At 40.4% G+C, this 11,647-nt stretch overlaps 1 protein-coding gene across 1 annotated transcript in view; it reads left to right on the forward strand.

Moving 5' to 3' along the window:
- CENPI (centromere protein I) overlaps nt 1-11,405 on the forward strand; it is a 35,958-nt gene extending 24,553 nt beyond the window's left edge. The window contains exons 16-21 of the mRNA XM_075260861.1: nt 4,837-4,969; nt 5,988-6,112; nt 6,191-6,239; nt 8,655-8,888; nt 10,036-10,077; nt 11,231-11,405. Of these exons, the coding sequence (XP_075116962.1) occupies nt 4,837-4,969; nt 5,988-6,112; nt 6,191-6,239; nt 8,655-8,888; nt 10,036-10,077; nt 11,231-11,359 (712 nt within the window). The 3' untranslated portion in view covers nt 11,360-11,405. The remainder of the gene's footprint in view (nt 1-4,836; nt 4,970-5,987; nt 6,113-6,190; nt 6,240-8,654; nt 8,889-10,035; nt 10,078-11,230) is intronic.
- Nucleotides 11,406-11,647: the final 242 nt, after the last annotated feature.

Below are 11,647 nucleotides of genomic sequence, written 5' to 3' on the forward strand. Positions count from 1 at the left end.
TCAGCATGAACTATCCATCGAAACACTATGACAGGAGGTCCCCACTGCTGACACAGAGACATAAAACAGCTAGACTGTAGTTTGTCAAAAGGTAAGTGAGTAAGCCAAAATCCTTCGGTAAAAACATATTATGCACAGATAAGACCAAGATAGAGCTTTTTGGTAAAGCACATCATTGTACGATTTACCGAAAATGGAATGAGGCCTACAAAGAATACAGACAAAAGAAATAAATTGTATAACAAAACATGTAATTGCAATAATTGTCTGGAAGAGATACTAAAATTCAGGCGTGCCAACACTTATGGCCATGATTTTAGAAACCTAGTAAATGAGACTGGGGACAAGTTAGGGCTGGACAATTATTCGAAAAATAATTGAGTTCAAATGTCGGCTCAATTAATCAATGTGAATTTGCTCCATTATTATTGCCTCCATTATTATTTCAATTATTGTTGTCCTTAATCCATTGGCAGCATGAGAGAGGATAGGTCACTAACTGTACAGTATTTATTCATGTGATTAACTGAAAGCAATTCTGCCAATTATGAGGACTCTCATCTATCCCTGAACATGTATAATGCTTTATACCAGTAAGAGTAAGGGCTCGTTCACATCTGTGGCCGGGACTCTGTTCTGCAGGTTTCCGTTTCCTGCACAAAACAGGGGCAGGAGACGGAAACCTTCCAGCATGTTTCAAGCCCAGCTTGAAAAGTCTCCAGCCGTGAGCACCAGTGAGCGTTTTAAGCACTTCGCGGCGAAACCGTTTTTTTAAAAAACCGGACACAGAGTCGGACTTGCAGTACTCTGTGTCCGGTTTAAAAAAAAAAACTGTTTCGCTGCGGAGCACATAAAAAGCTCACTGGCGCTCACGGCTGGACTCGGCATGACAGGTTTCCGCCTACTGCATGCAAACCTGAAAACGGAGTTCAGGCGCTGGTGTGAACCCAGTGTAAGTTCAGTTGCAAATTTTTGCAGGTTGAAAAAAATCTACTTCAGGAATTGGGAAACTTTTTTTTTTATTTTTTATTTTTTTTAAATATTTTTAAATAATGCAGTTTTTGTTAACAATGACACTGAGCGGTGAGGAACGCCCCCCAGTACTAGTAATCACTGCTCGACGTCATTGCTGGGCGGTAGGGAACACCCTCACAGTATAGCGCTAGTTACACTGTCAGGAATGTTCTTCTGACAGTGAAGGGCTATCAGTACCGGCACCAATAGCTCTATCAGTACTGGCACCAATAGCTTTATCAGTACCGGTACCAATAGCTCTATCAGTACCGGCACCAATAGCTCTATCGGTACCGGCACCAATAGCTCTATCGGTACCGGTACCAATAGCTCTATCGGTACCGGTACCAATAGCTCTATCAGTACTGGCACCAATAGCTCTATCAGTACTGGCACCAATAGCTCTATCAGTACTGGCACCAATAGCTTTATCAGTACCGGTACCAATAGCTCTATCGGTACTGGCACCAATAGCTCTATCGGTACCGGCACCAATAGCTCTATCGGTACCGGTACCAATAGCTCTATCGGTACCGGTACCAATAGCTCTATCAGTACTGGCACCAATAGCTCTATCGGTACCGGTACCAATAGCTCTATCAGTACTGGCACCAATAGCTCTATCGGTACCGGTACCAATAGCTCTTCACCCAGGGCACAGAACAGGAAAGTGCGTGGAGTTCAGCACACTGTTGGCTTTATAGCAGTATATAAAACTGCATGTGCCTGAAGACATGAACGGTCCTCTATAAGTACAGATTATGGAAATGAATCTGCCTTCGTTGTTTTCAGGACACTGAGAAAAGAAACGTCTTGCTTGATCTTACAAGAGGCTGACTCTGTTTAGCCCCATTCTGCCTGGGGTTAATCGGCCTACAAACCTGCAGCGGAGAGCCTAAACTTAGCTAAAGCTTTTCACTGGTGGTTCCACGAGGCCAGAATTTGTAGGAGAAAGTGAGGCGGAAGACTGCCTCAAATTCCTCCCCAAATTCTGCTTTAGAACATAAGTAAATGATTATATTGCACTGTCCATCATGGTACCACTACCTATATCTGTAGTACGTTGGCTGAATTTGCCAATGCTGTCAGTGTGCTGAGAGAACTACCGTATTTTTCGGACTATAAGACGCACCTAGGTTTTAGAGGAGGAAAATAGGGGAAAAAAATTTTGAAGCAAAAAATGGTAAAATATTTAATATATGGGAGTTGTAGTTTTGCAACAGCTGCAAGGCCACATTGACAGGTGACCCTGCAGCTGTACGGGGACGCATAGAGTGTTTTTTTTTTTTTTTGCGGGGCCAGAAGTACTTTTTAGTTATACCATTTTGGGGAATATCTATTGCTTAGATCACCTTGTATTGAAAAAAAACCCGGTGGTTTATGATATATGATTTTCTACTTTTATATATACAGTCCTATGAAAAAGTTTGGGCACCCCTATTAATCTTAATCATTTTTAGTTCTAAATATTTTGGTATTTGCAACAGCCATTTCAGTTTGATATATCTAATAACTGATGGACACAGTAATATTTCAGGATTGAAATGAGGTTTATTGTACTAATAGAAAATGCGCAATATGCATTAAACCAAAATTTGACCGGTGCAAAAGTATGGGCACCTCAACAGAAAAGTGACATTAATATTTAGTACATCCTCCTTTTGCAAAGATAACAGCCTCTAGTCGCTTCCTGTAGCTTTTAATCAGTTCCTGGATAAAGGTATTTTGGACAAACAATTCAAGTTCAGTTAAGTTAGATGGTCGCCGAGCATGGACAGCCCGCTTCAAATCATCCCACAGATGTTCAATGATATTCAGGTCTGGGGACTGGGATGGCCATTCCAGAACATTGTAATTGTTCCTCTGCATGAATGCCTGAGGATTTGGAGCGGTGTTTTGGATCATTGTCTTGCTGAAATATCCATCCCCGGCGTAACTTCAACTTCGTCACTGATTCTTGGACATTATTCTCAAGAATCTGCTGATACTGAGTGGAATCCATGCGACCCTCAACTTTAACAAGATTCCCGGTGCCGGCATTGGCCACACAGCCCCAAAGCATGATGGAACCTCCACCAAATTTTACAGTGGGTAGCATGTGTTTTTCTTGGAATGCTGTTTCTTTTTGGACGCCATGCATAATGCCTTTTTTTATAACCAAACAACTCAATTTTTGTTTCCAAAATGAAGCTGCCTTGTCCAAATGTGCTTTTTCATACCTCAGGCAACTCTATTTGTGGCGTACGTGCAGAAACGGCTTCTTTCTCATCACTCTCCCATACCGCTTCTATTTGTGCAAAGTGCGCTGTATAGTTGACCGATGCACAGTGACACCATCTGCAGCAAGATGATGCTGCAGCTCTTTGGAGGTGGTCTGTGGATTGTCCTTGACTGTTCTCACCATTCTTCTTCTCTGCCTTTCTGATATTTTTCTTGGCCTGCCACTTCTGGGCTTAACAAGAACTGTCCCTGTGGTCTTCCATTTCCTTACTATGTTCCTCACAGTGGAAACTGACAGGTTAAATCTCTGAGACAACGTTTTGTATCCTTCCCCTGAACAACTATGTTGAACAATCTTTGTTTTCAGATCATTTGAGAGCGGGCTGTCCATGTTCGGCGACCATCAAACTTAACTGAACTTGAATTGTTTTGTAGAAAGAAATGGTCCAAAATACCTTCATCCAGGATCCAGGAACTGATTAAAAGCTACAGGAAGCGACTAGAGGCTGTTATCTTTGCAAAAGGAGGATGTACTAAATATTAATGTCACTTTTCTGTTGAGGTGCCCATATTTTTGCACCGGTCAAATTTTGGTTTAATGCATATTGCGCATTTTCTGTTAGTACAATAAACCTCATTTCAATCCTGAAATATTACTGTGTCCATCAGTTATTAGATATATCAAACTGAAATGGCTGTTGCAAACACCAAAATATTTAGAACTAAAAATGATTAAGATTAATAGGGGTGCCCAAACTTTTTCATAGGACTGTATATTCTAGGGACAGGAGGTGATTTAGAACTTTTATTTATTTCATATTTTTATTATATATTTTTAAAGTTGTTTTTTTTTTTTTTACTATTTTATTCCCCCCCCGGGGGCTTGAACCTGCGGTCACTTGATTGCAAGTCCCATAGACGGCAATACAACTGTATTGGGTCATAGACCCAGCCGCAATACTAATATAGCAGTGATAGGCCCGGGAGCCTCATTAGGCTCCCGGCTGTCACCCGAACAGGTCGGCTCCTGCGATATCGCCGCGCAGGAGCCGGCCTGCAACTTCACAGGTACGGGGCCGGTGGGGACCGGCCCCGGGGGAGAAGGGGCCACCGATACTGACCCGGCATCCGCTGTACTAGAGAGGCGGATGCCGGGGAGGGATAGATGCCAGGGCCTGAGACATCGCTACACTCCTCTGCCCTGCATGAAGCCAGCATCGGGGGGACGGAGGAGCGGAATAGCATCACTCCTCCCGCTGCTGGCTTCATGCGGGGCAGAGGAGTGCAGCGATGTCTCAGGTCCCGGCGTCTATCCCTTGCCGACATCCGCCTCTCTAGTACAGCGGATGCCAGGCGCCACATTCAGACTATAAGATGCACCCTTCTTTTCCCCCCAAATTTGGGGGAAAAAAAGTGCGTCTTATAGTCCGAAAAATACGGTATATACAGTTTTATTTTTTCACTGTGTTTCTTGCCTTTTATTATCTTTTTTTTTTTTTTTATTATTATTTTTTTATAATTTGATTTAAAATTGACATAGTTTTCTAAAATTACTGTAATCCATAAATCCTATGCAAATAAAGACTTTGTGTTTTGCCACAGGAATGATACAATGTCGGGCTGGATGACTTCTGTTGATGACATGATCCAGTTCACGGGTCGTTTGTGTACTTTGGGTATCCAGATGCATAATAGTCCGCTTCTCCTCCACATTATTCTAGACTTCTATAAACTGGTAAGACTCCTGTGCGTTGTGTAATCTTCAAGGTTGTGTTTTTAAACCTCTTGAAAGTCTAAAGACATTAGCAGATTATTAAATTTCCTTAACCACTTCAGTACCGGAACTATTTGTTTCACGACCAGACACATTTTGGGTATTTTGTATGTGCGTTTTTGAGGGTTGTAACATTATTATCATTTGAGTTATTCAACTCATTTCTGCTTCACACAAGGCTTTATTTTTATGTTTTTATTTTTTCATATCTTTTTATTTTTTTTTATATCCGTGAAAATCTAAACAAAAACAGGAGGGAAATTGTGTCTGTTTTTCACTTTTCTTTTTTTTTTTTTTTTTAATTTATTTAATAGCACAAAGTGCTACTAAAAAACTTTTAAAAAGTTTTTTCCTCTCCGTTACGATAATATTTATTTTGCATGTCGCTAGAACCTGTAATAAGGACTTAATATTGATGTATTTTATAATTTTAATAATTTTGTTTAACTTTTTTTTTTTTTTACACGATCAAGAGTTTTGCAGATTTTCCATACCATAATCTGTTAGCACTAAAGTCAATAAGAAATTATCTTTCTCATGCCCATGATGCAGTTTTCTTTTTTTTTTTTTTTTTTTTTTTCCTTTTTCTTTTCTGCCACACGGTTTAAAAAAAAACAAACAAACTACATGTCAAAATCCACATGTTCTTATGAAAATCTGCACCAAAGCCTGTAGGTCAGTACATATACAAGTGGATTTTTTGCATGTGAATCCTGATCTTGTGAATGTTTTTGTTTATGTGGTTTCAGACCAAGATATGTTCATGATGGATGAAGAATAGGATGTGTATGCTGTAGGCTATATTATGTTATATTCTATTTTTTATTGTAGCAGTGAATCCCTCCTTTTATAGTGAATATACAAATTGACTTCTGAAATAAATAAAAATCCTGAAATGTATGCACCATTGCTAACTGTTCCATGTCACTCACATGTATACAGTATGCCCTAAGCGTGTTGTCTTCTGCTTTCCTTGCAGGTCTCTGACGTATACGTACGGTTTTATTTGCCCTTGATTGTCCTTCCACCTCCTGCAGTCTTTTATGCGGCTCTTCTCTGCACTGACTCCGTTAACCTGAACCAGCTCTGCTACATCATGTATCGGTATGGTGATCTGACTCTGGATCTTGTATTTTGTTAATTAGCAGAAGAGCTTATTTTAATTTGTACATAATTTTACAGGTACAGGCATAACCTCTTGGCAGCCAAAAGGAATGAGCACCTTAAAACAGTAAGTTATATAATTTGTTATAATTCTATGGTGCTTTACATTTGTTAACGGTTCAAAACACAAAATACTCGAGAACAAGTCCAATAAACTAACTAGTACATAGGGATGGAGGGCCCTGCCTGCAAGGGCTTACAATATATAAGGGAAGGGGAATAGTAACAGTAAGTTAGGGTAGAAGTTGTTCAGAGGGTGGTGTAGTGGCAGTTGTGTTATTGAAGGTTGTAGGATTTCCTGAAGAGGTACCGTATATACTCGAGTATAAGCCGACCTGAATATAAGCCGAGGCCCCTAATTTTACCACAAAAACTGGGAAAACTTATTGACTCGAGTATAAGCCGAGGGGGGGAAATGCAAAAGCTACTGGAAAATTTCAAAAACTAAAATGGTCGGAGTTTTTGGGTGCAGTAGTTGCTGGGGAAGGGGAGGGGGCGTTTTGGTTGTCTGTCTGCCCCTTCCCTGAGCTTGAGGACTGAGTTTTTTTCCCCCACTTGGAATTCAGTCTGGCTGAATATAGGGGATCTGCAGTGCTCCTATTAACCCCTTCCCGACGGAACAGGAGCACTGCAGATCCCTTATATTCAGTAGACCGGGCACTTTCAGACACAGGGATACCTAATGTGTAAGTGTGTCACAGTAATTTTCTCCTTTTATATGTATTCTAGGGAAAGGAGGGATTTACAACTTTTATTTTTTTATTATATTTTCTAAAGCTTTTTTTTCACTATTTTATGGGAGATTCTATACATTACTATTGTGGCTGGTCATAATTTGTTTTTTGTTTTTTTTTTGCTTGACTCGAGTATAAGCCGAGGGGGGCATTTTCAGCACAAAAACTGTGCTGAAAAATTTGGCTTATACTCGAGTATATACGGTAAGTCTTTGGGGTCCTCTGAAGGATATAATTTTTGGAGACTGTCTTATGCATCGTGGTAATGAGCTCCAAATATTTGGGGAGTAGAGGGAGAAATCTTGAAGATGTTTGTGTGAAGAGCACAACAAGAGCAGAACAATGAAGGAGTTCTTGGGAGGATTGAAGATTGTGTGTTTAGGGGGTAGCAGGAGAATGGGGCCTGTGGTTTGGGTTAGTTGGTGGACTTGTAGTTTTAGGGTTAAGGAAAAGGTAGATTCAATGAATGTTTTTGAGTTGGAGGCAGCAGGAGGTGTTGAGCCGTTAAATGTGGCTTGAAGGACAAGGTAGAATCAAAGCTTATCCCAAGGCAATGGACTTGTAGGACTGGGGTTAGTGAGGCGCCATTATCTTTGCTAGATAACAGTGGTGTAATCATGAAACCATGAGACTCTGAGTTGTCCTAGAACAAAAACAGTAGAGGTGCCAGAACTGAGACCGAAGGAACACCAAAAGGGAGAAGACAAGGTGAGGAGTTGGTATGTGAATGAGGAACACTAAATGTGTGGTTGATAAAGTATGAAGATATCCAGGAGAGGGCTGAGACTGTGATGCCAAATGAAGAGAGAGTTTGTAACAAGAGGGAGTGGTGGACTGTGTCTACAGCAGAGGAAAGGTGTAAAAGAAGGAGATTGTTGTTTGGCTTTGACGCTTAGTAAGTCCCTTGCAACTTTGGTTAAAGTGTTTCCACTGAGGCTTTAGTCTGTCAAAGAGTAAGGTAGATGAGAGATGACAATCTCAAACATTTGTAAAGCGCTTTTCTCAAACTGCAGGGAGTTTTGTAGAGTAGGGAAGTTAGTGGCTGCCAGACAGGTTTAGTATATTTTTGGCATGTGGGAAACCGGAGTGCTTGGAGGAAAAATACACATGCACATATTGTCCCTGGTGAGATTCAAACCCAGCACTGCAAGGTAAAAGTGCTGCCTGCTGACCTAAAGAGATGGGAGGATAGTTCAGAGTAGACATGTTATAAAAGGAGTTCTGAAACCGTGAGGAGCCATTGTTGGCTGGAGTGAAGGGATGGTTCCTAAGGATGAGTATGATAGTAGCATGTATAAAGGGAGAAGGAAAGAGCCACTGGTTACGGACATGTGGAAGAGGTGGGTAGGAGCAGGAGGAAAGATTTTTGTGAGTTTAGGGATAATGTGCAATTGGGTCAAGCACACAAGTGGTGAGGTGCGATTTGGAATTGAAATTAGGATGGAAATCCTTTCATTGGTAATGGTGGTGAAGCAGGTTATGGAAGGACAGCACTCAGGTGAGTAGAGTGGGAGGAAGGAGGTTTGAGGGTGTTGAACCTTTCTCAGATTTTGAAATAAGAAACAAAGTCTTCATCTGAGATAAGTGATGTTGGAGAAGTCACAAGGGCTCAGAAATTAGAATTTAAAGGTATTAAATAACTGGGTTGTAGGATAAGGAAGATATTAGTGTGGTGAAATTTGGAGAATAAACGTCACGTTTAATTAATAATACTTTTTTACTTCTCTTTCCAATCTGCCTGTATCTAGAGTCAAGTCCTTTTGCATATAAGCAGCCACACGTTCCAGTTGTATAACCAATACTTGACCGCCATGGTGGGGTGCCTTTGGACATCACAAGTTTTTACAGATGACAACCATCCGCAGGGTATCAAGATGAATCCAGAGATACTTGAAAAGGCTGAAGTTCCAACATATAAGAAAACTTTCACTATCGTATTTCACCCTGCATTATTGATCTTTGCTGCCACATTTCTTAGAGATGTAAGAAAAAAACTGCATCATTTTATAATACTTCAGTGTTAAAAAGTTTATGCTGAGGCCAAATGTTGCGAAACAAAAAAACACGTTTTAGAATTCCAGAAAAGAAAATGAGGTTTTATTTAAAGCCGTTCTGACGTTGTGAAGAAAAAAAATACATTGGAAAATATAGGTTTTTCAAAAACACATCATGGGAGAGGCAAAAATACAAAATGCATGTGAAATGCAGTGAAAGAAAGCATACATTTTAAGGGAGCCTTCACACTGTGTAACGCGTCGCTCATTCTGAACGTAAAACACGTTCAGAATGAGCGAGTAAAAAGCAGCTCCCATTGACTTGAATGGGTGCCGGTGTACGCGAGTATCACATTGAAAGCAATAGGGACAAAAAGCCTCCCATTGATTTCAATGAGCAGCACACGTATGCCGGCTCCCATTCAAGTCAATGGGAGCTGCCTTTTACTCGCTCATTCTGAACGTGTTTTACGTTCAGAATGAGCGACGTGTTACACCGTGTGAAGGCTCCCTTAGGGTTGCCTTTCCCTCTGTATTTTCTTCTACAGTGTTTTTTTTTTTTTTTTTGGGGCGGGGGGGGGGGGGGGGGGGGTGTTGTGTTGCTTCGTCTGGCCTTTTCCCATCTTGATATTTATTGTGTATCTATAGGTCGTCTCACAATATTTTTTACACTAATGTTTCTAACATATTTAAAGGGGCTATCCACCTTTTAATAATCTATGGTCTATCCTTATGATAGGCCATCAACTATAGATCAGATCAGTGCAGTGCAGTCCCCAAGCAAATTAGTTGCTTGGGGACTGCACTGCTCACTTGCCTTTCTTTGAGTTGGGGGAAAGTTATTGGCAATGCAACAATGTCCAATCGAAATCTACAGGACACTAAATATGGCTCCTAAATGCAACACTAACCTACCTGGTTTGACATGGACACTACTGGCTCTATGCTGGACCAGGGAGCGCCTTCTTTTTAACCACTCCGTTCTAGCATCTATCGTGCATGTTTTCTGTGCTATGCTTAGCAATTACAAAATACGTAAAATGTTTTTGTATTTTTTTTTTTAGGCCAGTATTCCTCTTATACTCTGAGCTTAAACACATACACACATTTTTAATATTTATATTTTTCTTCCTAGAGACTCTCTGAAGACAAAATGTTTGAACTCAACTTACTGAAGGTAAAGACTAAACTTCTTGCATTCCTAGTTCTACGTCTCTGTCCGCTGCTAGTTTTCTCCTATAAGCCAAACATAAAATAAATGTGTTTAAACTGTTACAGAAAAAGTTTATTTCACCACAGTAATGTCTCACCCAACACCACCAATAGAATTACATATCCCCTCTTCTCCCCTTTCATTTCAAACCCCTTTTGACTATGTACATCATTGTCACATCCAGCAGAACAGACCGTTTCAAGCAATGGATTTTGCTGCAGTAACTTCTCTTTGGCAGCCCCTCTCCATTTCAGGTTATGTTCACTTTGCCTCAAAGTTTTTCCTTGCCTTATAAAACCTCTTGTATGCTTTCCATGTCCGGTTCTCCCGATCAGTAGACAAACCGGCAAATGCTTGAGGCAAATAAGTGAAGAAATAGGCATCTTTTTTATTTTTCTAAATTATATAACAGTATAACAATTCTTTTGTCCGAACGAAAAATGTGTTGTAGGAGTAATCCCTTCTTATTAGGCATCTATAGCACATCCACAGTGGTGTTATCAGGGAACTGTGAACATGCCTGCCTTCCCAATTGTTGTTCCACAGTACTCAATGGGAGCTGTGCGCACAGCGATGGGAGCCATCTTGATGCGGCTCTCCTCTGGCAAGGAGGTGACATGACCAATAAGTGGCCTAGAAGACCCAGATCTACTCTGTAGTACTGTATAGGAGGCTGTATTCCTCCTGTAACTAGGGGTGTATGTATCAGCCCCAGTTACAGGAAAAGAATCATTAATAGAAAAAAAAAATTAAAATGCCCCTTTCCCCCCCAAAGGTCTATTATGACCTTATGGGAGGTCACAGTGTGCCCACAAATAAAGTGAATCCCCTCCCCGCCAATACCACAAAAAAACGTGAAAACAAGACATTTTCTCTTTTTTATTTTTTTTTTATATTAAAATAAAGAAAAAAATAATGGAAAATAAAAAAACCATAAAAATAAAAATTATTTGAATAACCCAAAAGGAGAACATTGTTGACCTGAAAACCACATGTACAAATAACCTAAAAATGTATCCAGTTCTGAACCAGTAACATAGCCCAGTACTGAAGTGGTTAAGTTATATCTGTTTTATGTTCCCTAACATGTGTAATTGTATGTTTCTCTACTATACAGGGCCAATATTGGGATGCTTATCTTGAATTTCTCTACAATGAAGGAATGACTGATCTTAAGCTTTTCTTAGAAAGCAGTGTGAATCGTGTAAGCTCCAAGAAGAAAGAAGAACCTAGTCTTCAATCTTAGAGGAATGCCGGCCTTTTGTACATAGACAGTTGGTGCCTTTGCAAAAATGAACCGATTACTTACAAGAAATGTGTATATATATTTAAAGCAGATCTTTCCTCTTTATATATTCCCCTATGTAGCATACTGGTCCATCCTGCTAGTCTTGTACCATTGGGCTACTAGAAATGCTGAACGATTTCACTGGACACATAGTATTCATGAACATTGCGTCGCCTCCTTCTCCGCATCCCAGGAAGGTGATTGACAGCTGCTGCACATGCACTTAACACAGCGGCCCATCAGTCA

Source organism: Leptodactylus fuscus, chromosome 11, assembly GCF_031893055.1.
Source record: "Leptodactylus fuscus isolate aLepFus1 chromosome 11, aLepFus1.hap2, whole genome shotgun sequence".
Classification (NCBI taxonomy): domain Eukaryota; kingdom Metazoa; phylum Chordata; class Amphibia; order Anura; family Leptodactylidae; genus Leptodactylus; species Leptodactylus fuscus.